We start from the raw sequence: 26,653 nt of genomic DNA, 5'->3' as shown, positions 1-26,653 counted from the left end.
AAGTAGAAGTACCAGAGTGTAGGAATACTCTGTTACAGTTAAAGTCCTGCATTCAAAATGTTCCTCAAGTAAAAGTATAAAAGTATTCTCATCAAAATATAGTGAAAGTAGCGACAGTAAAAGTAGTCATGGTGCAGATTGGTCCATGTCAGAATAATATATATGATATGTTTTATAATGATTGATCATGAAAGTGTTCTCAAAGCTGGTGAAGGTGCAGCTAGTCTGAAGTACTTTGTAGACTGCAGGGTAGCTGGTGGATTTACTCCAGGTGGAACTAAAGTCTGATTCAACACTTGATTAGATTTCACATCATTCATCTGTGAAGTAACTAAAGGTATTAATACATGTAGTGAAAAAAGTAGCCCCTCCATGGGGTGGACAAATTGAAATACTCAAGAAAGTACTAGTATCTTAGAAATATACTTAAATACGGTACTTGAGTAAATTAATTCAGTTACTTTACACCTCTGATTATTATAGAAATCTGTGATTCAGTAAACGCCAGCATACCATTTTGATGCAAATAGAACAGATCAATGTGCAACATGTAATAGTGATCAGGGAACACTGTTCCACTGCTGGCCAGATATCAACATGTTTGGGGAAGATGTTCTGGCCACATCATCACAAATGGATTCAGCCACTCTTCCAGAATTCTCAACACTCTGTATTATTGGTGTTTTCCCTATGATTCAACAACGTAATGACAACAAGAAAAAACTAAAGCTATAATAGCAGTCTTTGGGAAAAAAACAAAATCCCCTTAACCAATCCGTGTTTAGAAAAGCTCTCTCCTTGTCTGGCCATAGAGACATGGCGCTATGCTGGAAAGGGACAGCCTGAGACCTGCTGTATGGGGACATTCATACAAAGGAGCTAGGTACGACCTTGCCAATTAGTAGGCAATCTGATTGGATGTGATGTAGCTTCCTGTTCCAGCTTTGTTACTTCCTGTTTAAACCTTCTGACAATTTCACATGTCCATTTACATCATTTTTTTAAATATATGTTGTTTTGAGTTTTCTTTTGTAATTATTGTTCACTGTCAACATGTATATTTTTGTATGTTATTAATTTAAATATTACTTTTTGTATTGTGACTATGTTGTATTTATGTATTTGAATGTATTTACCTTTGGGGGTTATACTTTGTGTAATGTCTTTTGTTGGAAAAAACACTGCCAATAATAATATTTGTCAAAAACAAAGTGAGTAATTGTTGTTAATCACTTAATTATACTTTGTCCTTCTAACAGTAGAGCAACTGCTGCTCACCTCAACAGCTCAGAGTCCTCCTTGTCATCCTTGGTGGGTGTTAGTTTAACCCCCCCCTTCTTGGCTCTGGGGCATCCGGACAGACTGCAGAGAGGAAGAGAGAGAGTCACAGTGGGTCAGTACAGAGAGGGAGAGGGCAGATAGACAGACAGATATATATATATAGAGAGAGAGATATATATATATATATATATATATATAGAGAGAGAGAGAGAGAGAGAGAGAGAGAGAGAGACATTGATAGAGATATATATATATATATATCAGGGTTTCCGCTAGGATTTTTTCTCGCCGGTCAAATGTCCGGACAGAATTTATTTTACCGGACAAATTTGAAACTTACCGGTCATGTTTCAATAATGATAATAATAATAATTGTGTAGCAGAGTTTCCGTTAGCAGGTAATTACCGGACTATGACCGGATATGCTGATGTTTAAAACTCAGTTAATGGGAGTCATTTTTATATCGCTTCAGTTTATAATCGTAACAGATCGAAACATTCAGATTCCATTTTTCAATAAATGATTTCACAAACAACAAACAACATCATTATTATATTCAAACAAACTAATTGTAGTAGATGAAGTACATTATTCAAAAGTTTACATTAACTTTGAATAATAACACGGGAGAAACGGATCCTCTCTTTTCCCCTCTCCCTCTCTCTCTCTCCTGACAGCACGTCAGTTTCTCACGGCCCGTCCACACAGCGGCGTGCGTTGACGCTTCCCCATTCACTTTGAATGGGGTGACGTCACTTTTAGCCGAAATGCATCGTGGAAAGCGACGCGGAGCGTTGCTGGCGTGGCTCGCTGCAAAAGTTGAGCAATGTTCAACTTTTGACGCCTTGGCGAGGCGTCAGCCAATCGAATCATATGCCAGTACAAGCTCTAGCCAATCAAACCGCTGCTTGTGTGTCAGGGGCGGGAGATTCATGTGATTGGTTGTTGGTCGAGTTTCAGACACGCCCGCCGGCAAGCGTCAGCGCACGCCGCTGTGTGGACGGGCCGTCATGCAGCACGCTAAACAGTGGGCGGGGCTTCAGGTGATTATGCAGCAGCTGATCTGATCTCTCTCTCGGGTCCGGTTACACTTCACTCGCGTTTATGTCCATATCGATCAGATCCAGCTCTCCTGATCGGCCTTTATAGAGAGCACCGATCAAACTATTAAGAGTGAATATCGGCCGATAATGACCGGCGGCCGATCGATCGGAGCCTCCCTAATTATTAGCGGACATTTTGACCGGCAGGTTTTGAATTTACCAGTTTTTATTACATTTTACCAGCTAAAAACCGGTAATTAGTGGCTAACGGAAACCCTGATATATATATATATATATATATATAAATAGATAGAGATAGATAGAGAGAGGGAGAGAGAGAGAGACAAAGACAAATCCCTCCATTGCCAAGAGGAGAACACAGAGAGGAGTCCCCTCAACCAGCTGGTCCTGAGGCTCACCCACTCTAACAGGACAAGGCCTCAGGACAGCCCTCACACAATCTGGCCCAACCAAATCATAGCTAAAGAAAAAGAAAATCACATCAACTATTGGACATGTACCACGAAAACCCAAAACAAACTTCAATGCTATTTGTCTCTAAACAGACAGGACACGGTGGCAAACTATCTGACCGCCGTGACTGATCCCAACATTAACAATGTACAGACTCAGTGACTCAGTGACCACAGCCTGCCCAGAGAAGAGAGGTCAGAGAGACAGGTCAGAGAGTGAGAGAGGTCAGAGAGACAGGTCAGAGAGTGAGAGAGGTCAGAGAGACAGGTCAGAGAGACAGATACAGAGAGTGAGACGGGTCAGAGAGACAGGTACAGAGAGTGAGAGAGGTCAGAGAGACATGTACAGAGAGTGAGAGAGGTCAGAGAGACAGGTCAGAGAGTGAGACAGGTCAGAGAGACAGATACAGAGAGTGAGAGAGGTCAGAGAGACAGGTCAGAGAGACAGGTATAGAGAGTGAGACGGGTCAGAGAGACAGGTCAGAGAGACAGGTATAGAGAGTGAGACAGGACAGAGAGACAGATACAGAGAGTGAGACAGGTCAGAGAGTGAGACAGGTCAGAGAGACAGATACAGAGAGTGAGACAGGTCAGAGAGACAGGTACAGAGAGTGAGACAGGTCAGAGAATGAGAGAGGTCAGAGAGACAGGTAGAGAGAGTGAGACAGGTACAGAGAGTGAGAGAGGTCAGAGAGACAGGTACAGAGAGTGAGAGAGGTCAGAGAGACAGATACAGAGAGTGAGACAGGTACAGAGAGTGAGAGAGGTCAGAGAGACAGGTACAGAGAGTGAGACAGGTACAGAGAGTGAGAGAGGTCAGAGAGACAGGTACAGAGAGTGAGACAGCTACAGAGAGTGAGAGAGGTCAGAGAGACAGGTACAGAGAGTGAGACAGGTACAGAGAGTGAGAGAGGTCAGAGAGACAGGTACAGAGAGTGAGACAGGTACAGAGAGTGAGAGAGGTCAGAGAGACAGGTACAGAGAGTGAGACAGGTCAGAGAGACAGGTACAGAGAGTGAGAGAGGTCAGAGAGACAGGTCAGAGAGACAGATACAGAGAGTGAGAGAGGTCAGAGAGACAGGTCAGAGAGACAGGTATAGAGAGTGAGACGGGTCAGAGAGACAGGTCAGAGAGACAGGTATAGAGAGTGAGACAGGTCAGAGAGACAGGTACAGAGAGTGAGACAGGTACAGAGAGTGAGAGGGGTCAGAGAGACAGGTACAGAGAGTGAGACAGGTCAGAGAGACAGGTACAGAGAGTGAGAGAGGTCAGAGAGACAGGTAAGAGAGACAGATACAGAGAGTGAGAGAGGTCAGAGAGACAGGTCAGAGAGACAGGTATAGAGAGTGAGACGGGTCAGAGAGACAGGTCAGAGAGACAGGTATAGACAGTGAGACAGGTCAGAGAGACAGGTACTGAGAATGAGACAGGTCAGAGAGACAGGTACAGAGAGTGAGACAGGTCAGAGAGACAGGTACAGAGAGTGAGACAGGTCAGAGAGACAGATACAGAGAGTGAGACAGGTCAGAGAGACAGGTACAGAGAGTGAGACAGGTCAGAGAGTGAGAGAGGTCAGAGAGACAGGTAGAGAGAGTGAGACAGGTACAGAGAGTGAGACAGGTCAGAGAGACAGGTACAGAGAGTGAGACAGGTACAGAGAGTGAGAGAGGTCGGAGAGACAGATACAGAGAGTGAGACAGGTACAGAGAGTGAGAGAGGTCAGAGAGACAGGTACAGAGAGTGAGACAGGTCAGAGAGACAGGTACAGAGAGTGAGACAGGTCAGAGAGACAGGTACAGAGAGTGAGACAGGTCAGAGAGACAGGTCAGAGAGACAGGTATAGAGAGTGAGACGGGTCAGAGAGACAGGTCAGAGAGACAGGTATAGAGAGTGAGACAGGTCAGAGAGACAGATACAGAGAGTGAGACAGGTCAGAGAGTGAGACAGGTCAGAGAGACAGATACAGAGAGTGAGACAGGTCAGAGAGACAGGTACAGAGAGTGAGACAGGTCAGATAATGAGAGAGGTCAGAGAGACAGGTAGAGAGAGTGAGACAGGTACAGAGAGTGAGAGAGGTCAGAGAGACAGGTACAGAGAGTGAGAGAGGTCAGAGAGACAGGTACAGAGAGTGAGACAGGTCAGAGAGACAGGTACAGAGAGTGAGACAGGTCAGAGAGACAGGTACAGAGAGTGAGACAGGTCAGAGAGACAGGTACAGAGAGTGAGACAGGTCAGAGAGACAGATACAGAGAGTGAGACAGGTACAGAGAGTGAGAGAGGTCAGAGAGACAGGTACAGAGAGTGAGACAGGTCAGAGAGACAGGTACAGAGAGTGAGACCGGTCAGAGAGACAGGTACAGAGAGTGAGACAGGTCAGAGAGACAGATACAGAGAGTGAGAGAGGTCAGAGAGACAGGTCAGGGGAACAGGTATAGAGAGTGAGACGGGTCAGAGAGACAGGTCAGAGAGACAGGTATAGAGAGTGAGACAGGTCAGAGAGACAGATACAGAGAGTGAGACAGGTCAGAGAGTGAGACAAGTGTTACAGAGAGTGAGACAGGTCAGAGAGTGAGACAGGTCAGAGAGACAGATACAGAGAGTGAGACAGGTCAGAGAGTGAGAGAGGTCAGAGAGACAGATACAGAGAGTGAGACAGGTCAGAGAGTGAGACAGGTCAGAGAGACAGATACAGAGAGTGAGACAGGTCAGAGAGACAGATACAGAGAGTGAGACAGGTCAGAGAGTGAGAGAGGTCAGAGAGACAGGTACAGAGAGTGAGAGAGGTCAGAGAGACAGGTACAGAGAGCGAGACAGGTCAGAGAGACAGGTACAGAGAGTGAAACAGGTCAGAGAGACAGATACAGAGAGTGAGACAGGTCAGAGAGTGAGACAGGTCAGAGAGACAGATACAGAGAGTGAGACAGGTCAGAGAGTGAGACAGGTCAGAGAGACAGATACAGAGAGTGAGACAGGTCAGAGAGTGAGACAGGTCAGAGAGACAGATACAGAGAGTGAGACAGGTCAGAGAGTGAGAGAGGTCAGAGAGACAGGTACAGAGAGTGAGAGAGGTCAGAGAGACAGGTACAGAGAGTGAGACAGGTCAGAGAGACAGGTACAGAGAGTGAAACAGGTCAGAGAGACAGGTACAGAGAGTGAGACAGGTCAGAGAGACAGATACAGAGAGTGAGACAGGTCAGAGAGACAGGTACAGAGAGTGAGACAGGTCAGAGAGACAGGTCAGAGAGTGAGACAGGTCAGAGAGACAGGTACAGAGAGTGAGACAGGTCAGAGAGACAGGTACAGAGAGTGAGACAGGTCAGAGAGACAGGTACAGAGAGTGAGACAGGTACAGAGAGTGAGACAGGTCAGAGAGACAGGTACAGAGAGTGAGACAGGTCAGAGAGACAGGTACAGAGAGTGAGACAGGTACAGAGAGTGAGACAGGTCAGAGAGACAGGTACAGAGAGTGAGACAGGTCAGAGAGACAGGTACAGAGAGTGAGACAGGTACAGAGAGTGAGACAGACCTGGCTGCCTAGAGAAGACAGGCTGTGTCAGCTCTGTCCACAGAGACAGGTGGATAGATACTTTATTCATCATTTCAAACATAATAAAATAAAATAAATAAACAGCAAATATAAATATCTTCCATACAAATGACATATATCACAAATAATGCACCAGATCACATGTTATAGATACATTGGAATGAACAAATACTGCAGCCACGTACATATAGAAGTATGTCACAGGAGCAGAGACTTATACACAGGATAGTACACAGAGGACGGATACTCGAGCTGGCTGCTGTGCACACGGTCCATGGTCCTAGAGAGGGAGACACTGGTGTGTGTGTGTGTGTGTGTGTGTGTGTGTGTGTGTGTGTGTGTGTGTGTGTGTGTGTGTGTGTGTGTGTATGTGTGTGTGTGTGTGTGTGTGTGTGTGTGTGTGTGTGTGACAGAGGAGATATTTACCTTCTGTGAGAGGCATAGTTTCCTGTGATGTGGCCCGATCCGTCACACCCTGGAGTCGGACACCTGATACACACACACACACACTCTCTTTCACTCCACATGCTAACATTATCAGCACGCTTCAGGCAGAAACCACTTTTTCTCAGTAACAAATTAGGACTCATTGTTTTGGGTTTGATTGTTCAGTATTGGACTTAACTATGATTGATTTAGAGTATTTGATAGTATTGTTAAAAGGAAGCAGGGACAGAGCTGTAGCTGCAGACTGAGTGCTCAGTGAACATGTTGGAGGTGAGAGACAGGAGAAAGCAGACATACTTTAGTTCAGCTGTGTGGGCAGCCATGAGGGTCCGAAGTGATTTATCAGCAAGAGGACAGCCTGACAGACTGGAAGATAGGTTAGAGAGAGAGCGTCAGAAACCAGACTGAGAACAGGATGTCTGAGTATGAGTGAAGGAAAGAGCCTCATCCTGCACTGGACCACAGAGCCAGGACAGGACTGGGCGCACACACACAGAGCGACTGCAGGCTACAGTGGGGGGGAGAGTCATGTGTGTGTAGAGTCAGTCATCCAGGCACAGTGATGTGAGGTAAAGCTGAAAGGCCTCTGTAGTTCTGATGAGTGCACGTCTCATTAGAACTGAAGAGGCCACGTTAGCATGGAGGTGAAACATCTTCAACTTCATTCCAGTAGACTATGCGACTGAACTCCAGTCATACTAGTTGGCTCGTATTAAAGTTAAACAAAGTAAAAAAGTCATTGTTGCAGAACTTCATACTTAGAAAAGACTTACGCCAAAATACATTTTGGAAGAATATTTACACTAAAATGCTCCTCATGTGTTGTGAGGGGGGGTGAGTGCTTGTTTTACGTGACTCACAGCCCTAACCCCGTGCATGCAGAATTTGGGGGCACAAGCAATTTCAAGAATGATGAATGTTGCTGATCTATTTGCAATATGAAATGCAAGAAGAAATTAATGTGTATAGATGATATATCATATCTGTGCCAGCTGCCAGCCTCGGTGCATGGAGCGAGGCTGCAGAGCTCCGGCACAGAATAATGCTCTTATCCACCAGCTTTCCAACTTCCAACATATTGTACTTGCCACAGCTGCACATTAGGAGAATCACCTACCTAAGATACCCTGACTTTTAGAGTGAGTACTGGCCTTGTTCACGCTCTGTGTCCTGCAACAGGCTGATTCAGATTGGTTGAGTCATTCCACGGAGAAGGGTTTAGTGGAGCTTGTAACTTTGTCGTTATTTTCCAGTGTTTCAAAACAAATCAACAAACTGGCGAATGACGACCAAATGGACCAAGAACTCATCATTTCTCTATGAATGATTCCAGTCAAAATCATCAAACCTGTTGGGTTGATAAATGAAACAAACTGTCCCACTAACGACTGTGAAGTGAAAAGCAGCGCTTACCTGCGATGTGACGCGTAGTTTCCAGTGATGTGTCCACTGCCGTCACAGCCGGGGGTGGGACATCTGCGGAGAGACACACTCAGGTCAGGACAGGGGGCTCACTGAACACAACACTATATCTGATGTGTTTCTAAGGATGGGCCGTCAGTGATGCTCTGCACTTGTTCTGAAATGTCTTAGCGGATAGATGTGAGACATCAGCTAACAACTCAAGACATGTACTCAAGTACTGTACTTAATTACAATGTTGAGATATTTGCACTTTACTTGTGCATTTCCATTTTATGCTACTGTGTACTTCTACTCCACTACAGTTCAGAGGTACATGGTGTACTTCTCCTCCACTACATATATTAATACCTTTAGTTACTTCACAGATCTGGATGAATGATGTGAAATCTAATCAAGTGTTGAATCAGACTTAGTTCCACCTGGAGTAAATCCACCAGCTACCTTGCAGTCTACAAAGTACTTCAGACTAGCTGCACCTTCACCAGCTTGGATAACACTTTCATGATCAATCATTATAATCAGCCTTTGGTCCAAGTTGTAATATCTGTCCTTTATCAGCTGACCAGGAGCATCACACCTATATCCAGACCAGATCTCAACAGTAACTCTTTCTGACATGATCAAAGCACTATCTTATTGGAATCAGCTAACACAAACTTCAATCAGAAGTGTAGTGGAGAGAAGTTATGGATGTAGTATTAAAGTCGTGACTTACAAAAGAACTTCTTTTTTGCTGTCTTTGGGCTGAAACTTGACCTTGAAGCTGCCGGTGGTGACCTCACCAGGGTACTTCCTGTCCTCCAGGTTCTCCGGGTCCTCTTCCTCTCCATCAGATGATGTGTATGAAGGGGCCGTATACTCCACCTGAAGAAAAGTAGATCAGGTTCATCTCCTCTGATCTGGCTGTATTTCCTCACAGTGTTTGATGTCTGCCAGCTGTACCTCTTCCTGGTCTTCCTCTTTGACTCCATTTGGTTTGGTGAAGTCCAGCGGCCCCTCCCATTCTGGCTGGGTGTGGCCCTGAGAAAGGGGGGCTCCGATGTGTTGAGAGGATGAAGACGAGGAAGATGAAGGCTCTGGAGGCTGCACGCCATCCCTCTTGGTCCTCTTCATGCTGAGGTCCAAAGTGCCGTTCTCATCCACTTCAATGTGGGACTCCTGCAGGGTGGAGGGAGGGTCAGCAGGGTGTGTGTGTGTGTGTGTGTGTGTATGTGTGTGTGTGTGTGTGTGTGTGTGTGTGTGTGTGTGTGTGTGTGTGTGTGTGTGTGTGTGTGTGTGTGTGTGTGTGTGTGTGTGTGTGTGTGTGTGTGTGTGTGTGTGTGTGTGTGTGTGTGTGTGTGTGTGTGTGTGTACCTTGCTCCGGGGAGCACTGAGGGTCTCGGGCCTCTCCCAGCAGCGGGTGGACAGGTTCAGGATGGCGGTGGCTGCCATGTGGGCCGCCTCGGCATCCTGGCTGTAGTCGTAGCTGCTGGAGGACGAGCCGCTCTTGGAGAAGCCCCCTGACACACTGTGGCTGGGGGAGGGGGCCTTGGAGAAGGATTTAGCTGTGTGGGGACGGAGCAGAATGAATACTCCGGAGCATGAGCAGAACACTACGTGCAAGAGTTCAGCTAAGTGAGGCTAACATTTACAGTAAAATCCGGTTTGTTTTTATCCTGGAGGACTTGTTGCCGTTATGTGTGCAAATAATAATAATGTACCGAGCACAAATCAACAGATTGTCCTCTTAAATATCAATATATATTGATATCAAATATCGACGGTCTAATAAAACCAATTACTATGCTAGTGAATCAATCTATCAGCACGAGGGAAGTTCCATCATCCTGGAAGGTGGCCACGGTGACACCGATCTTTAAATCTGGGGATAAGGCAATGATGTCCAACTACAGACCAATCAGCATCCTCCCGTGCCTCTAAGGTAGCTGAGCAATGGGTGTCAAAACTAGTCACCAAACATTTAGACAAAGGTTTCGCTCCACTCCACCCAATGCAGTTTGGTTTTCATGCTCACCACTCCACTGAGACAGCTAACTGTGTTTTTGTGGAAAAGGTTAAATGTATGTTGGACACGAGCCTATATGTAGGTGCTGTCTTCCTTGATCTCAGGAAGGCTTTCGACACTGTTGACCACCAAGTTCTCCTACAAAGCTGACGTATTTCAATGTTTCGGCAGATTCAATACATTGGTTAAAGTCTTACTTATCGAACAGAAAACAGTGTGTTTTGGTCAACAGAGCCAAATCCCCCTACCTGGTGAACCCTGTTGGGGTTCCACAAGGTTCCATTCTTGGACCATTACAGTTTTCACTTAAGCAATCATGTATGATTGCGATTCTATAACACAAACTATCATTGTAATCAACAATATCGTAAAATAATTTCATAATGTGGGCTCATTTGCTCCCAAACCTACACTTTCTGCTTGAGTTAATCTCCGTCAGAAAGTAGTTCCTATAAAGTATAGTTCCCTTGGTAACGCTAGCCGATCAATCGAACACTCCTGCTTCCCCGCTTACAGTTATTGATATAATTATAGTAAATAATATATTATTAACCAATTTATTGAAAACAATTTATTTACAACAATTCTTGAATTAGGCTATTTATTTATTTGTTTACATATTTAACATTTTGGCTTCAGAATGAAGGTGGATGTTCATGCTGCCATTAAAAGTGCAATTCTTGAAACAGCTCTCCATGAACTCCATGCCAGACTTTTTTGCAGGTGGTGCTGTGGTGTTCACGGGTAGGTTATCGGAAGAGCTTTCCTCCAGTGGCCGTTTCATGGCGTGTCCCGGACCGGCAAAAAGCGCGTTGCTCCCCATATTTCTGTTGTCCAGAGATGGAGCCCAGTAGCTGAGAAGCGATGACTCATTTTTATGCCCGCTAACGGACATGATTTATCTGGCCTCCAACCCTGCCTCCGCCAGCCGCTGTATGCAGGTGCTTCTGACGCAATGATTTGTGTAACGCGTAGCAGTGCCAGCCTCTTCACTAATGCGGGTCATCATGGATCCCAGGCTGTTCCCAGGCTGTTCACCCCCAAGGGCTCCATGCTTTTGCTTACAGTTAAATGTAAAAAAACAGTATGCATGATGTTCAGTAATCGACCAGTCTGTCACAATCTTAGTTCTATTTTGTCCCTACTGACCGCCAGAGGCGGTGCTTTAGCACTGGATATGTCCATTGCGCGCATGCGCAGCTCGAGTACCAATAACAACAAAGTCACCTGTGACCCACGTGACACCGGCTATATCAGCCGGTATTGTCAGAGGATCTGTTCCTTTCATCTTCTCGCTGCGCGAGGGTACCGTGGCTACGTTTTCGTAGCCTACAGCGTTCAGGTTTGAACGTTTGATCTGAGGGATTTCTCTGCAAACAGCTGGCCGCGTGGAGCTTCGCGACTGACAGTCGGAGCTACGGGTCGTTAAACGCGTCCTCCAGGAGCTGTGGCCGGCTGTGCAGAGCCTCGACAGACAGGTTTGTGTCAGCTTGTTGCTGGTGATGGCTGTGTTTCCACACCCTCTCCCAGCCAAGTTGTCCTGATTACCGTCTTATTGTTTGTGGCTTAGACTTTCTGGTGACGAAAGTGTTCCCGCTTCCTCTCCCATAAAGTTGCCCTTATGCTCTTTTGAAAGTTCTGCTTGTGGCGTTGTGCCCGAGCTATCATTAGCATTTGAGTCCCAGCTTTGGCTGCGTCCCTCATTCAATTTTAGTATGGAAGCCCAGAGGGTCATACTTTAAACCCGTTTTTCGTTTAGATGCAGAAAGTAAGGTAAGTACTTTCTATTTCTTAGAAGCTATTATCTGGTCTTAACATTTGTGTTCTGACTTGGTCGCTTGATTGTTAGCAGCAGCCGCTTGGCTAACACCTTGCTGTTGAGCTTAACTATTAACTCAGGGCAGTGCTCCCGCTCCCTGTAGCATAGGGTTTGATTGCAGTAGCGCGAGATCATTGTATTACTGCTCCTAGTACTAGACTCCTAGCACTAGGATGATATGCAGAGAACATCTTCACGGCGGGTGCTGTGTGCTCGGCATGTGCGGTTACTACTGTAACCAGGCACGGTTCTATGCGGGCTGTTCTCTTTCTTAGAAGCTAATTATCTGGTCTTAACATTGTATTCTGACTTGGTTGCTTGATTGTTAGCAGCAGCCGCTTGGCTAACATGTACGGTTAAGCTTCATTATTGAACTCAGCCGGTGAGGGCAGTGCTCTCGCTGCTGCTCCCGGTAAACGCATGGTATGGTTGCAGTAGCGCTATATCGTTGTATTTACTGCTCCTAGTACTAGACTCCTAGCACTAGGACGATATGCAGAGAACAATCTTCACTGTGTGTGCCGTGTGCTCTGCATGTATGGCCATTAAGGAGGATTTCATCCTCCCAATATTATATTGTCTAGTGGGCAGCCGTTGGCTGACACTTTTAGGCACCGGCCACAGTTACTATTGTAACTAAGGTTCTAAGCCATAAGTACTGGCCATAATTACTACTGTAACTACGGTTCCAAGCTGTGTAAGTCCTGGCCATAGTTAATACTGTAACTACGGGGTTAAGCCGTAAGTACTGGCCATAGTTACTACTGTAACTACGGTTCCAAGCCGTGCACGTACTGGCCATAGGCAATACCGTAACTACGGCTCTATGCTGTGTAAGTACTGGCCATAGTTACTACTGTAACTACGGTTCTAAACCATGTAAGTACTGGCCATAGTTACTACTGTAACTACGGTTCCAAGCCGTGCAAGTACTGGCCAGAGTTACTACTGTAACTACGGCTCTATGCTGTGTAAGTACTGGCCATAGTTACTACTGTAACTACGGTTCCAAGCTGTGCAAGTACTGGCCAGAGTTACGACTGTAACTACGGTTCTAAGCCGTGTAAGTACTGGCCATAGTTACTACTGTAACTACGGTTAGATGCCGTGTGAGCCCTGGCCATGGTTACTGCTGTAACTACGGCTCTGTGCTATTCTATTCTTTAGAAGCTAGTTATCTGGTCTTAAACATGTGTGTTATTTGACTTGATCTCGCTTGATCGTTAGCAGCAGCCGCTCGGCTAACGTCTTGCGTATACTGTTAAGCTTCTTTATTTTACCTCGCTCCCGCTCCCTCTACCGGTAATGCGGATGTAGCTACATCCCTTTTTCTGTTCGGCGAGTAGTAGCACCGCTCTACTCTTCCCGTTCAGCAGGTAGCTGGTGAAGGCTGTGTTCCCGCACCCGCTCCCGGTTACACTGCATCTGGCGTTCGACTCTAACTTAACCAGTGAAGGCAGTTCTCGCCCCCACTCCTGGTAGACGCTAAACGGCCTCGTTTTTCCGTTAAGCAGGTAGCCGGTGAAGGCTGTGTTCCCGCACCCGCTCCCGGGTTACACTGCATCTGGCATTCGTCTCTAACTCAACCAGTGAAGGCAGTTCTCGCCCCCGCTCCTGGTAGACGCCAAACTGCGTTGTTTTTCTGTTAAGCAGGTAGCTGGTGAAGGCTGTGTTCCCGCACCCGCTCCCGGTTACGCTGCATCTGGCATTCGTCTTTAATTTAACCAGTGAAGGCAGTGTTCTCGTCCCCGCTCCTGGTAGACGCTAAACTGCCTTGTTTATTCCGTTCAGCAGGTAGCCGGTGAAGGCTGTGTTCCCGCACCCGCTCCCGGTTACGCTGCATCTGGCATTCGTCTTAATTTAACCAGTGAAGGCAGTGTTCTCGCCCCCGCTCCTGGTAGACGCTAAACTGCCTGGTTTCCGTTAAGCAGGTAGCTGGTGAAGGCTGTGTTCCCGCACCCGCTCCCGGTTACGCTGCATCTGGCACTCGCCTCTAGCTCAGCCAGTGAAGGCAGTGTTCTCGCCCCCGGTCTTGGTAAACTGCCTTATTTACTAATCCAGCTAGGTGAAGGCAGTGATCTCGCTCCCGCTCCCTCTGCCGGTAACGTGGGTGTAATTACATCCCTCTTTCTGGCATTCGTCTCTAACTCAGCCGGCAGTGTTCTCGCCCCCGCTCCTGGTAGACGCTGAACTGCCGTGTTTATTAATCCAGCCAGGTGAAGGCAGTGCTCTCGCTCCCGCTCCCTCTGCCGGTAACGTGGGTGTAATTACATCCCTCTTTCTGTTCGGTGAGTAGCAGCAACGCTCTACTCTTTCCATTAAGCAGGTAGCTGGTGAAGGCTGTGTTCCCGCACCCGCTCCCGGCTACGCTGCATCTGGCTACCTACAGAATGGTTCATTCATGTAGTGCCTGTATGGCTTCTCTTGAGCCCGAGGACGGCCACGACCGCTGTCCCTCCTGCTTCGGCCGCTTCTGGCGGTCAGTGGGGACGAAATTCGAGCATCTGAGGGAGGTTCTCACGGTAAACGCCTGCATGAGCTGTAGCTGCATGCCTCGGGTGCTCAGAGTGGCTCGAATCACTGAGGTGGAACGTCTGGCAGCAGCCAACAGACACCTCTCCTTGTCACATCCTCTTCCAGATCAATTCGGCCGTTCCCGGCGACTTGAGGGAGCGATGGCTATGTGTGCTCTCCCCAATAGAAGGACTAGAAACAGGCTGTCCTCTAAAGTGGATCGGCTAGCTGCCGATAGGGGCATGATGAAGTCGCCTCTTCAGCCTGGGCCCGGTGTAGGGGCTGCTAGCGGGCGCTCACCCCCCCCCCCCCTCCTTCGGTTGGGGGGTGAGCTGTTTAGATCAGCTGCCCTGGAGGCACTGGAGCGTGCCGCCCAAGCTAGGCAGACCAGGCAGCAGCACTCGGGTCCTCGCAGACCTGTGCCCACTCCCAGCAGGCCCAGGGGGCGCTCTAGCCGCCGGATTACAGGGGTGGTCTGCAGAGGTCTTAGCGGCCCACTCAACCGCCTCCCAATGACTTTCATGCCCCATGTCGCCCGCCTTCCAGACGGCCTCGTGCCCCAGAGCCTTACCGGAACCCCCCAAGAGGCTCCAGGGTCCGGGGGGCTGGGCTCTGAAATCCCGGGGGTGGTCGGCGGCTGCTTTCCCAGCAGTAGCTCAGTTTCTGGGCAGTCTGTACTTCCGTCCCTTGGGTGGTTTTCACCTTAACCCAGGGGTACGGACCGCAGCTCCGGCCCCTAGCCTTCGGCTGGGTCTAATTGACAGTCGTCAGCGATCCGGCAGGGGCCCTACCTCTGGGCCAAGAGTTGTCCGTCCTTTTGTCCAAGGACGCAATCAACCCAGTAAGACCCTCTGCTTAGCCAGGGGGTTCTACTCGGCATACTTTCTCGTGAGTCTAAAGTCGGCGGATTTCGCCCGATCTTGGACCTCAGAGGAATCAACAGATTCCTGAAGGTGCTGCCATTCTATATGCTGACTACTGCATACGCACAGGTGGAGTGGTTCCCAACCGAGGGATGCCTACTTCCACGTGGGCCGGGCAAGAGGGTGCCTTATATTCAGTTCCTCCGGCCCTTGGGCAGACTGGCAGCTGCCTCGGCCGCTGGGCCCTTAGGCCCGCTGTCGTTGCGCCCCATGCAGATGTGGCTGAACAGCCTTCACTTGGACGCCAAGTGGCACAGGCACAGTGAAGTCAGGGTGTCGCAGCATTGCTCCACTCTCCGTCACGCTGGAGGGGCGGGGCCTATCTCTGGTAGGCGTGCCCATGGGCGCCATCCCATCCCGCCAGGAGACCATCACCATAGGTGCATGTCTCTCAGGGTGGGGTGCAGTGCGGCAGGGCAGGACCGTTCAGGGTCAGTGGTCTGCCCAGCAGAGTGCGCGCCGGGTCAACGTGCTAGAGCTTCGGGCCGTGCAGCTTGCACTCACGCACTTTCTACCCCAACTGGGGGGCAAGAATATGCGTGTTCCTTGGGGACAGCATGTACATTGTTGCTTAGACAACAGTCCCTTCTAGATAGTGGACGTTCTCACTCCACTCTGAATTTATGTGGCTGCGATTCTGCCCGACATGTTCGGGTCGACGGCGCCACGGCGGGGTGCCACAGGTCGGTGTCCCTCTTTATGAGAGGGGCTTTACGGCAGCGTCCCCCTTGCACCCCGAGGGCTCCGGCTTGGGACCTGCCCTTGCTGCCGGATGCCCTATCATCTCCTCCCTTCGAGCCCCTGGCCCAGGTGGGGCTTAGGTGGCTGCCCACGAAGGCAGCATTTCTGCTTGCCATAGCCTCAGGGAAGTGAGTCGGGGAGTTGCATGTCCTCTCCATAAACAATACATGCCCGAGGTGAGACTCTCAGGCGTTGCCCTTTGGGCAAATGTGGCATTCCCGCCGGGGTCCTTCCACAAACTCACTTCAATCAGCCTGCCCAGCTGGCACGCTTTGACATTCAGGAGTACGGCACATCGAAGTTGCTGTGCCCGGGGGGTGCCCAAAGGGCGTATATCAAGGCTACTGCCTGTATACGGCAGGAGGAGCAACTCTTGAGTTTGCCCTGGCGGCACTAAAGGAGGTTAGGCCCTCTAACCAGTGGCTGCCCCACTGGGTTGTCGATACCATCTCACAGGCTTACGGGGCCAGTGGCCGCCCCCTGCCATCAGGCTGAGATGCCACTCTACAAGGAGCATCTCAACATATTGGGCTGCCCTGAGAGGGGTGCCCCTGGAGACCGTCTGCGCCGTGGCGTTGTGGGCGTCTTCTGGCACATTCTCCAGTTGTCATCAGGTCAATGTCGCCACTCCCCATTCTTTGGGCGTGGTCCTTTTGCCGAGCTCCGCTGCTTCCAGTGGTGAGCAAGGGCTTGGATTCTTCATGACATTGTTGGTATAAGTCATCCAGTGCTAAAGCACCGCCTCTGGCGGTCAGTAGGGACGAAATAGAATGATAGTTACGGCTGTAACTACGGTTCTATGAGTACCGGATGACCGCCAGAGTTCCCTGTCACTCAGAATTCTTGTGTGCTCGCGAGAAGATTCGGGGAACAGATCCTCTGACAATACCGGCTGATATAGCCGGTGTCACGTGGGTCACAGGTGACTTTGTTGTTATTGGTACTCGAGCTGCGCATGCGCGCGATGGACATATCCAGTGCTAAAGCACCGCCTCTGGCGGTCATCCGGGACTCATAGAACCGTAGTTACAGCCGTAACTATCGTTTTATGTCACGGTTTTAGTTTGGTCTGTCTTATCATGGTTTTATTTTGCAATTCTGTTCTCCCTGTGTCTTGTCTTCCTCCCTGTCGTTAGTTTCCCTGGTGTGTCTGATTGTGTTCACCTGTTGCCCTTGTGTTTCTCCTTCCCTGCCCGGCTGTTTCTCGTCTCGTGATTACCCCTCCCTGTATTTAGTCTTGGCTCTTCCTGTGTTTGTCTTTCATGTCTCCTTTCATGTTGGTCACAGCCACCTTTTGTTTGGATGCTACCTCGTGCTACAGTACCTGTTCATGGATTCTTGTTTTTTCAGCTTTTGTAAATAAAGCTCGCCTTTTGTTTCATTTTGAAACCCGCTTCCCTCCTCAATCTGCATTTGGGTCCTATTTTTCCCCAACCCTGACAGAATGAACCAACCACATATGGACCCAGCAGATGATCCATTTGAAGTGGAGTTGTATTCATTTACCTACTTGCTGGCTTGCAGCTATGGTGAATGGAGGGGAGCAACCAGTGTGGAGCAAAAGAGGGCTGCCCTGGCAGAGGCGTACCAGAGGGCAACAGAGAAACCAGGGTTAGTGAAGTTCTTACCTGGCTGGATTATGGACTTCCTCCAGACATGCATTTCCCGGCCTGCTAGCCCCAGGCATGCTAGCCCCAGGCATGCTAGCCCCCTGCCTGCCACAGTTTCCAACATAGCTTCTTTCGAGAACGCTTTTGATGGGTCTCGTCTGGCTTTTGGAGGTCCACGGAGCCTCCAAAAGGCTCCTAAGAGAAGGAGACCCAAGTCCAGGCTACCAGCCCGAGCCCCTGCAGCCATGTTTCCGGCTCCAGCACCTGCAGCCATGTTTCCGGCTCCAGCACCGGCCCACACAGCCATGGTTCCGTGGTCCAGTGCCGGCCCACACAGCCATGGTACCGTGCTCCAGTACCATCCCACACAGCCATGGTTCTGTGTTCCGGTTCTGTGCCCAGCAGCCATGGTTCCGTGCACCAGTACCGGCTCACACAGCCATGCTTCCGTGCTCCATTACCTGGCTCACACAGCCAGGGTCCAGGCTCCAGTACTGGCTCTCCGGCCGACGCCAGCTCCCCGTGTCCTGTCGGCGTACCGGCCGACTCCAGCCCCTCGTCTCCTGTTGGTTCTCCGACCGACGCCAGCTTCCCGTGTCCTGTCGGCGTTCCGGCCGACTCCAGCCCCTCGTCTCCTGTTGGCTCTCTGGCCGACGCTAGCTCCCCGTGTCCTGTCGGCGTACCGGCCGACGCCAGCTTCCCATGTCCTGTCGGCGTTCCGGCCGACTCTAGCCCCCCGTGTTATGTCGGCAAACCCGCTCGCTTCTCGAGTCCCTTCGCAAGTTCCTTCTCAAGTCCCCTATCAAGTCTCTTCTCAAGTCCCATCTCGAGTCTCTTCTCGAGTCCCCTCTCAAGTCTCCTCTCGAGTTCCCTCTCGAGTCCCTTTTCAAGTCACTTTTCAAGTTCTCTCTCGAGTGTCCTCTCGAGTTCCTTCTCAGGTGTCCTCTCGAGTCTCTTCTCGAGTCCCCTCTCAAGTTCCTTCTCAGGTTCCCTCTCGAGTTCCCTCTCAAGTCTCCTCTCGAGTCCCCTCTCAAGTCCCCTCTCGAGTCTCTTCTCGAGTCCCCTCTCAAGTTCCTTCTCAAGTCCCCTTTCAAGTCATCTCTCGAGTTCCCTCTCAAGTCACCTCTCAAGTCTCCTCTCGAGTTCCCTCTCGAATTCCCTCTCAAGTCCCCTTTCAAGTCACCTCTCGAGTCCCCTCTCAAGTCCCTACCCAATGTCCTGGTCCATTAGAGGTACCGCTGGGGGTCCTGCCAACTCCATGTCCTGTCCCGTTGGGGGTCCCGCCGACTACTCTTCTGCCGGGGGTCCTGCCAACCCTATGTCCTGTGCCGTTGGAGGTTCTGCTGGGGGTCCTGCCAACTCCATGTCCTGTCCCATTGGGGGTCCCGCCGACTACTCTTCTGCCGGGGGTCCTGCCAACCCTATGTCCTGTGCCGTTGGAGGTCCCGCCGACTACTCTTCTGCCGGGGGTCCTGCCAACCCTATGTCCTGTGCCGTTGGAGGTTCCGCTGGAGGTCCTGCCAACTCCATGTCCTGTCCCATTGGGGGTCCCGCCGACTACTCTTCTGCCGGAGGTCCTGCCAACCCTATGTCCTGTGCCGTTGGAGGTCCGGCCGACTACTCTTCTGCCGGGGGTCCTGCCAACCCTATGTCCTGTCCCATTGGGGGTCCCGCCGACTACTCTTCTGCCGGGGGTCCTGCCAACCCTATGTCCTGTGCCGTTGGAGGTCCCGCCGACTACTCTTCTGCAGGGGGTCCTGCCAACCGTATGTCCTGTACCGTTGGAGGCCCTGCCGACTACTGTTCTGCCGGGGGTCCTGCCAACCCTATGTCCTGTGCCGTTGGAGGTCCCGCCGACTACTCTTCTGCCGGGGGTCCTGCTAACCCTATCTCCTGTGCCGCTGGGGGTCCCGCCGACAACTCTTCTGCCGGGGGTCCTGCCAACCCTATGTCCTGTGCCGCTGGGGGTCCCGCCGACAACTTTTCTGCCGGGGTTCCTGCCAACCCTATGTCCTGTCCCGTGGGGGGATCCTGCCGACACTTGTCCCGCCGGGGGTCCTGCCTACTCCTTGCCTTGTTGCGTTGGTGGTCCAATCGACACCAGCCCTTGCTCCACCCGGGGTCCCATTGACACCAGCCCATGTCATGTCCAGGATCCCATCTACGCCTGTCCCACCGGCTCCGGTTCCTGTCCGGCCGACAACGGGTCCTGCCCGTTGTCCCGCCTTGTTGCCCATCCTTGTGCCCGGCCCCCTGAGTTCCCCAGCCGCGGTCTTCGCCCTCGAGCCCGGCCCCCTGAGAGCCGCGGTCTTCGCCCTCGAGCCCGGCCCCCTGAGTGCCGCGGTCTTCGCCCTTGACCCCAGCCCCCTGACTTTGCCCCCAGGCCGTCTGCCCGAGACCCCTTCCTGGTCCTCTGCCGTGCCCCTGGGCTGTCAGCCCAAACCAGTCCTCCAGACCCCCTCCACCCACCCTTTTGGCCCTAGTGATGCACTTGCTCTTTTGCACTTTTTGCATATCATGTATTTTGTTTTTGCTATGTTTGTAAAATGTAATCTTCTTCAATGTTTTATGCGATGGAAATTAGCTCAAAGCTAAATCTGGCACTGTTACGCTTGATACATTTGAATGTTTTAAGTGTTCATTACTGTGCATTGTCCCTGCCAAATAAACGATGAAATAAATAAATTCACCACGAATGCACATAAATGGCCAATTCCTGCTTTCTAATTAAAATAATCACTCATTTGTTCTCCGAGGTATTGCGGACATTATATATGATATATGATCTGTTCATTTACTCACACAGCTTATTCATTTCTAAAGCTTGATTTAAACATTTTGAGTATCAAAATATTGTATCAAATCAAAACAATAGGTAGGAACATCATTATCAGATTATTTCATTCTCAAATATTAATAATGGTATTGACTAAAGCGATTCAGTATGTGTTTGGTTCTAATAGAGATGAACTTAAATGTGATTTGAAAAAGTGACAAAATGAATGATCCTCAGAGAGCAACTCTAACCTGTTCCTCCAGTTACCCTTCATTTTGGATTTCATCACATGACACAGGTCAGAATCACATATAGTAGGTGAACATGGGGGGGGGAGTGGGCGGGTCTTACATTTGAAGGATTTGGGTGATGTTTCAGTGCTGCCGGGGGTCTTTGGAATGAGCATGCGTTTCCCAAACACCTGGACATCAAAGCTTGCATAGTCAAAGGACACCTTGGAGTACTTCTCCAGCTCCTTGGCCAGGTTGGCGCGGGGGGTGGTCGTCACGGCGCCCGGCCCGTAGCTGCCGTACTGAGGGATTTCCAGCTGCTTCACGAAGCACATGGGCCTGGGGGGAGACGCACCATTAGACCCCTCCCCTGCACCGCAGTCACATGTGAGCATCACCAACGAATAGTTAAAGGTCCCATGTCATGGCAATTTCTACTGATCATAATTCCATTGTTGAGGTCTAATAGAATAGATTTATATTGTGCAATTTTTCAAACTCACATTGGTTTCTCAAACAGCATCTCTGTATAGTATATTCACTCTCTGTCCTACACGGCTTGTTGGAGCTCCTGCACACTGGGCTCATAGGGAGGGGGGCTCCCTATGAGCCCACTGTGCTCTGATTAGTCAGCTCGCCCACTCTGTTCTGATGAGTCCACCACCGTTACAGCGGAACATCAGTGATTATGTGTTACAATGGCGTTTGTTAGCAACCAGGAAATGACACCAGTAATGACAAACAGATGAGAATGCTGCGTGGGGTCTGGGTGGTTGGCGGGACGTTGCGGGGCTCACTGCTGGAGCGGACAGTGTGAGCTGGCTTGCTGTGGGGGATCTGCGAGACAGCGAGACACAGCGAAACCCAGCCTGAACCCAGCCCGAGCTCAGAACGAGCCCAGGCCGAGCCCCGCCGCGTCTCGCCATCTCAGGCTGAGAAATCTGCAGAGCTGCAGCTGAGAAAAGATTGAGTGTGTGTGTGTGAGGAAGTCTGCGGAGACGTTACGTCACTATACCCAATATGCAGGGCCGGACTGGGGGGGAAAAGTGGCCTGGGGATTAATTGACAGACAGGCCCACTTAATGTGCGGCATGTATCGGCCGGCCGGCGACGAAAGTATGTTACTTAACAAAAAACCCTATGCCTTTAATGTTATTTTGGACAATTATTCATATAGTAATCACATTACCTGAGCCCTTGAGTTATCTAGAGCAAAATAGTTACGGCATATATTTAGTGATTTTAATGTTAACAGATCATTGATGCAACATTTTGACCCAATTTGCCTGAATTGACACATGGAATAAAACATGGGCGACGTACGAAGCATCCTCAATGGGGGTGAGACAATTTAACAGGGGGTGTGGGCAGGTGGTGGAACTCACCCACCTCCTCTAGGGGGGTCCGGGGGCAATTTTTTTTAAATGTTGAAGTTAAATGCATCAATCTGGTCCATTTTGAGAGCAAAATTAGGGACTAAATCTATGGCAGTCAGTAGGGGCTTGGACTTTGAGCCGTAGGGTCGCCGGTTCAAGTCCCCGACCAGACCTATTTGGAGTGTGGACTTCTACTTGGAGAGGTCCCAGTTCACCTCGTGCCCTGCCGTGGTGCCCTTGAGCAAGGCACCAGACAAGGCTGTACCTTTAGTAATGAATATTACATGTTGTGAGGAAATCTTTCCACCAATAATTCCAATAAGTAATCCAAAATGTATTCACTTCAGGTTTACGAATGTAACACGAGCTGAATACATTTACTTGATTTTTGTATTCTGATTACGTAACGCCGTTACATGTATTCCGTTACAACCCAACCCTGGCCACACCCCACTGGGCTGGGCCGGAACACTTACAAATGTGGGCTGGTAGGATTTAGGTAAGCAAAAAAAAAAAAGGGAGTGGCCGGAACACTTACAAATGTGGGCCGGTAGGATTTAGGCAAAAAAAAAACTTTTTTTTTCATTTTTGGCACTCCGGCCCACACACAGCACCGGCCCACCGGGGAAACTACCGGTATTCCCAATGGCCAGTCCGCCCCTGCCAATATGTCACTGCACTTTCTACACTATAAGAAGAAAACAATGGAAAAAGAGAAATGTCCAACGAGGCGTTCTGGGGCAGCATAGACAGGTCTTTTCTGTGTTACGGCCCGTCTACACTACAGCGTCGACAGCGTCGAAAGCTCCAATCTGCCCATTCACTTTCAATGGGGTGACGTCACGTAGCCGCGCTTTTTCGCCGAACTGAATTGTGGTTAGCAGAGCGGTCCGTCTCAGGCGTCTCAGGCGACAGCTCAGGCGACAGAAGTTGAACAATGTTCAACTTCTGTCGCCTGAGACGCCGGAGTAGCCAGCGCCAGCCAATCAAATCCCGTTTCCCAAAATCTGACAGCTGAAGCCGTAGCCAATCAAACCGCGTCTAAGCTGGGAGAGATATCCCGCCGTTCATTTCTATATTTCAAAAAAAGTCGGAGGAGAAACTAACTATCGCCGTAGCTAATCACCCGGTTTTGTATGACCAGACCCTCTTCACCTACCGGGATACAAACCGGAGGAACCAGGCATGGAGGGAGGTGGCAGAGACAGTGGGGGAAACTGGTAGGTTTTCGCCTGTTTGGGGAGTTTATATATATATTGCTCCCATACAATCCCCGGGGTTTTTTGCTTTGTATGTCGGGGGCGGGAGATTCATGTGATTGGTTGTTGGCCGTGTTGCTTGAATAAAATCCCCAAGCTCCAGACACGCCCAGCTCCAAGCTATTTTTGAAGCTGTAGTGTGGACGCTCCGTTAGAGTTTTACTCGCTCCAGGGTGTACTTTGAGGGTTTGTGACTCTGCAGACCGTTTACATGCATACAAACCTTCATAACACACATGGGGACGGGTAATAACCAGAAAAGCATGACATGGGCCCTTTAAAGTATCAATACTACTTTGTAAAAGTACTTAGTAAAAAAGTTAAAGTCCTGCATTCAGAATATAACTTAAGCAAAAGTACAAAAGCATCGGCAACAAAATATAGTATCAAAAGTAAAAGTACTCCTTATGTGTAATGGCCCATTTCAGAATTGTATATATATATTGAGTTACTGTTATGAATATTGATGTATTTTAATCACAGCTGGTAAATGTGGAGCTAATTTGAATAACTTTATATACTGCTGCTGGATATCTTAAACTATTATGTCAAAGTTTATCAGCCAATATTTTAAACCTAGGAGGTAACTAGTTAGTAAAATCTGTCAAATAAATGTAGTGGGGTAAAAAGTACAATATTTGCTTCTGAAATGTAGTGCAGTATAAGTATAAATGAGCATAAACTGAGAATACTCAGCTAAAGTACAAGTATCTCCTACTTGTACTTAAGAAGAGTACTTGAGTCAATGTACTTAGTTACTCCCCGCCCTGCCGGCTCACCTGAGCACCCGGTCGGAGTTACACGGCGCCTCCCCCCCCGCCGCCTGTAGCACCACCTGCTTGTCCTGACCTTTGTTCAGCTTGGAGGCTGCTGCGATGGGACAGCCTGACAAACTGCAGGGGACACATGTCCAAATGTCCATTTAACAGAAGAAAACTCATATGATTAGTCAGACAGGAGATTGAAATATTGAGAAGACTTGTATAGCAAGTGTAAGTATGTGTTAGTAGTATTAGATCAGATTGGTTTCACTAAAAGGTTTGTGTGCAAATGTATGTATTTTGTATTCCTGAATGTGCCTCCAAAGACCAGTAATACACTCGGCCAAGCCGCGTGCTATATAGAACGCTGATGGTCATGACTTTATGCATTTCTGAAATAGGAAGTGTGAGAATCCTCAAAATACATTTTCACAAGTCCCTTTGTTAGACACAGAGACATATAGTATTACATATGTTCATCACCGTGTGTGTGTGTGTGTGTGTGTGTGTGTGTGTGTGTGTGTGTGTGTGTGTGTGTGTGTGTGTGTGTGTGTGTGTGTGTGTGTGTGTGTGTGTGTGTGTGTGTGTGTGTGTGTGTGTTATTAACCTGCGGTGTGTGTTGCGGTTGCTGTTGACATGGCCCTGGCCTGTGCAGCCCGGAGTGGGACACTTGAGGATGTTCTCATGCATGGCCAGGACTACAGACACACACACACACACACACACACACACATCAGGTCAGTCAAGCTTCCACATCACAAGCATTACTCATACACACAAGTGGTAATACAGGTAGTAGTATTAGTGTGTTCTATATAGTATAGCAACTACAAGAACTACTGATATTAATACTGGCAGTATTGATAACTCTACTGTGTTGCTTCATAATAAACAGTGGTGTAAAGCAATCAGGTACATTTACTCAAGTACTGTACTTAACAACCATTTTGAGATACTTGTACTTTACTTGAGTATTTCCATGTTATGCTACTCTGTACTTTTCCTCCACTACATGTATTTAATACCTTTAGTCACTTCACAGATCTGGATGAATGATGTGAAATCTAACCAAGTGTTAAATCAGACTTGCGTTCCACCTGGAGTAAATCCACCAGCTACCCTGCAGTCTACAAAGTACTTCAGACTAGCTGCACCTCCACCAGCTACCCTGCAGTCTACAAAGTACTTCAGACTAGCTGCACCTTCACCAGCTACCCTGCAGTCTACAAAGTACTTCAGACTAGCTGCACCTTCACCAGCTACCCTGCAGTCTACAAAGTACTTCAGACTAGCTGCACCTTCACCAGCTACCCTGCAGTCTACAAAGTACTTCAGACTAGCTGCACCTTCACCAGCTTTGAGAACACTTTCATGATCAATCATTACTTTTAGTACTTTTACTTTTGCTACTTTAACTATATTTTGATGAGAATACTTTTCTACTTTTACTTGAGTGACATTTTCAATGCAGGACTTTTACAGAATATTCCTACACTCTGGTACTTCTACTGAGTACTTCCACCACCTCTGATTATAAAAGTAAAACAATAGTTATGTTGGCTACTCTTGTGTGTATCATTACTGCCAGCATTAGCCTTCATCACTTGGGTAGCTGTTGGAATAGAAACAGAACAGGTGGATGTTAATCAGAGCGCTGCAGGAGAGACAGAATATGAATGAGAGTCAGGTGGGTCTGATGGACGGGGACTCACTCTCTGGAGGGATCCGGTCTTTGTGAGGACACCCAGACAGGCTGCGGTGGTGAGGGTACAGCCCGGTCACATGACCTGTCCCATCACACCCCGGGGTCGGACACTTCACCTCCTTCTTGTCTGTATAGAGGATGGTGTGATTTAGATGGACAATGAACGAAAGCACACAGTAATTAATACAAGGGGTTCTGACCAATAACAAATACTACCAGGCCCAGAATCACTAATATTGGTATTAAAAACCACACCTCAAACTTTTAAAGTGGTTAATTTACAATGTTTAATCATTTAAAATTAGTTTTATCCATTAAAATATATTTAAATCTTTATTTACCCTATTTTACTGAGCTATGTTCGGTGCATTGTATTTTCAAAATATGTGACCCGCTCTATCGACATCAGTCGGAAGTCGCAACGGCTCATTTCAAAATAAACGTGGATTTACGCAAAAAACAATTTTTTCGGGGTTCGGGTGTTTTGTTTGATTTTAAACAAACGTCTTGGCTTTCAGAATATGAAACTTTTATTTCCAAAATCACACGATAAATACATTTTTTAAGCTTGTAAAGGGACGAAGACAGGCACCTCTCACTCGCAATCTGCTCTTCCGCAGCGCCGCCCCCCCTCCCTCCGGCTGACATTATGAATGTACACGTATAGTAATCATAAAGAACACGGCAGGGTCCGTTACAGTTTGTTTTCATCTGATT

At 48.8% G+C, this 26,653-nt stretch overlaps 1 protein-coding gene across 1 annotated transcript in view; it reads right to left on the bottom strand.

Annotated features, from left to right (window-relative positions):
* LOC117450173 (myelin transcription factor 1-like) overlaps positions 1 to 26,653 on the bottom strand; it is a 43,481-nt gene that overhangs the window by 9,388 nt on the left and 7,440 nt on the right. Inside the window, exons 7-17 of the mRNA XM_071203591.1 lie at positions 25,944 to 26,063; positions 24,839 to 24,929; positions 24,250 to 24,363; positions 20,957 to 21,174; positions 9,571 to 9,761; positions 9,160 to 9,375; positions 8,933 to 9,081; positions 8,206 to 8,268; positions 7,090 to 7,158; positions 6,772 to 6,834; positions 1,279 to 1,362 (exon numbers count right to left, since the gene is read on the bottom strand). Of these exons, the coding sequence (XP_071059692.1) occupies positions 1,279 to 1,362; positions 6,772 to 6,834; positions 7,090 to 7,158; positions 8,206 to 8,268; positions 8,933 to 9,081; positions 9,160 to 9,375; positions 9,571 to 9,761; positions 20,957 to 21,174; positions 24,250 to 24,363; positions 24,839 to 24,929; positions 25,944 to 26,063 (1,378 nt within the window). The remainder of the gene's footprint in view (positions 1 to 1,278; positions 1,363 to 6,771; positions 6,835 to 7,089; positions 7,159 to 8,205; positions 8,269 to 8,932; positions 9,082 to 9,159; positions 9,376 to 9,570; positions 9,762 to 20,956; positions 21,175 to 24,249; positions 24,364 to 24,838; positions 24,930 to 25,943; positions 26,064 to 26,653) is intronic.

The sequence above is a fragment of the Pseudochaenichthys georgianus genome, chromosome 7 (assembly GCF_902827115.2).
Source record: "Pseudochaenichthys georgianus chromosome 7, fPseGeo1.2, whole genome shotgun sequence".
NCBI classification, from domain to species: Eukaryota; Metazoa; Chordata; class Actinopteri; order Perciformes; family Channichthyidae; genus Pseudochaenichthys; species Pseudochaenichthys georgianus.
The sequence above is the reverse complement of the archived record's forward strand: the minus strand, read 5'-3'. Positions and strand labels throughout refer to the sequence as shown.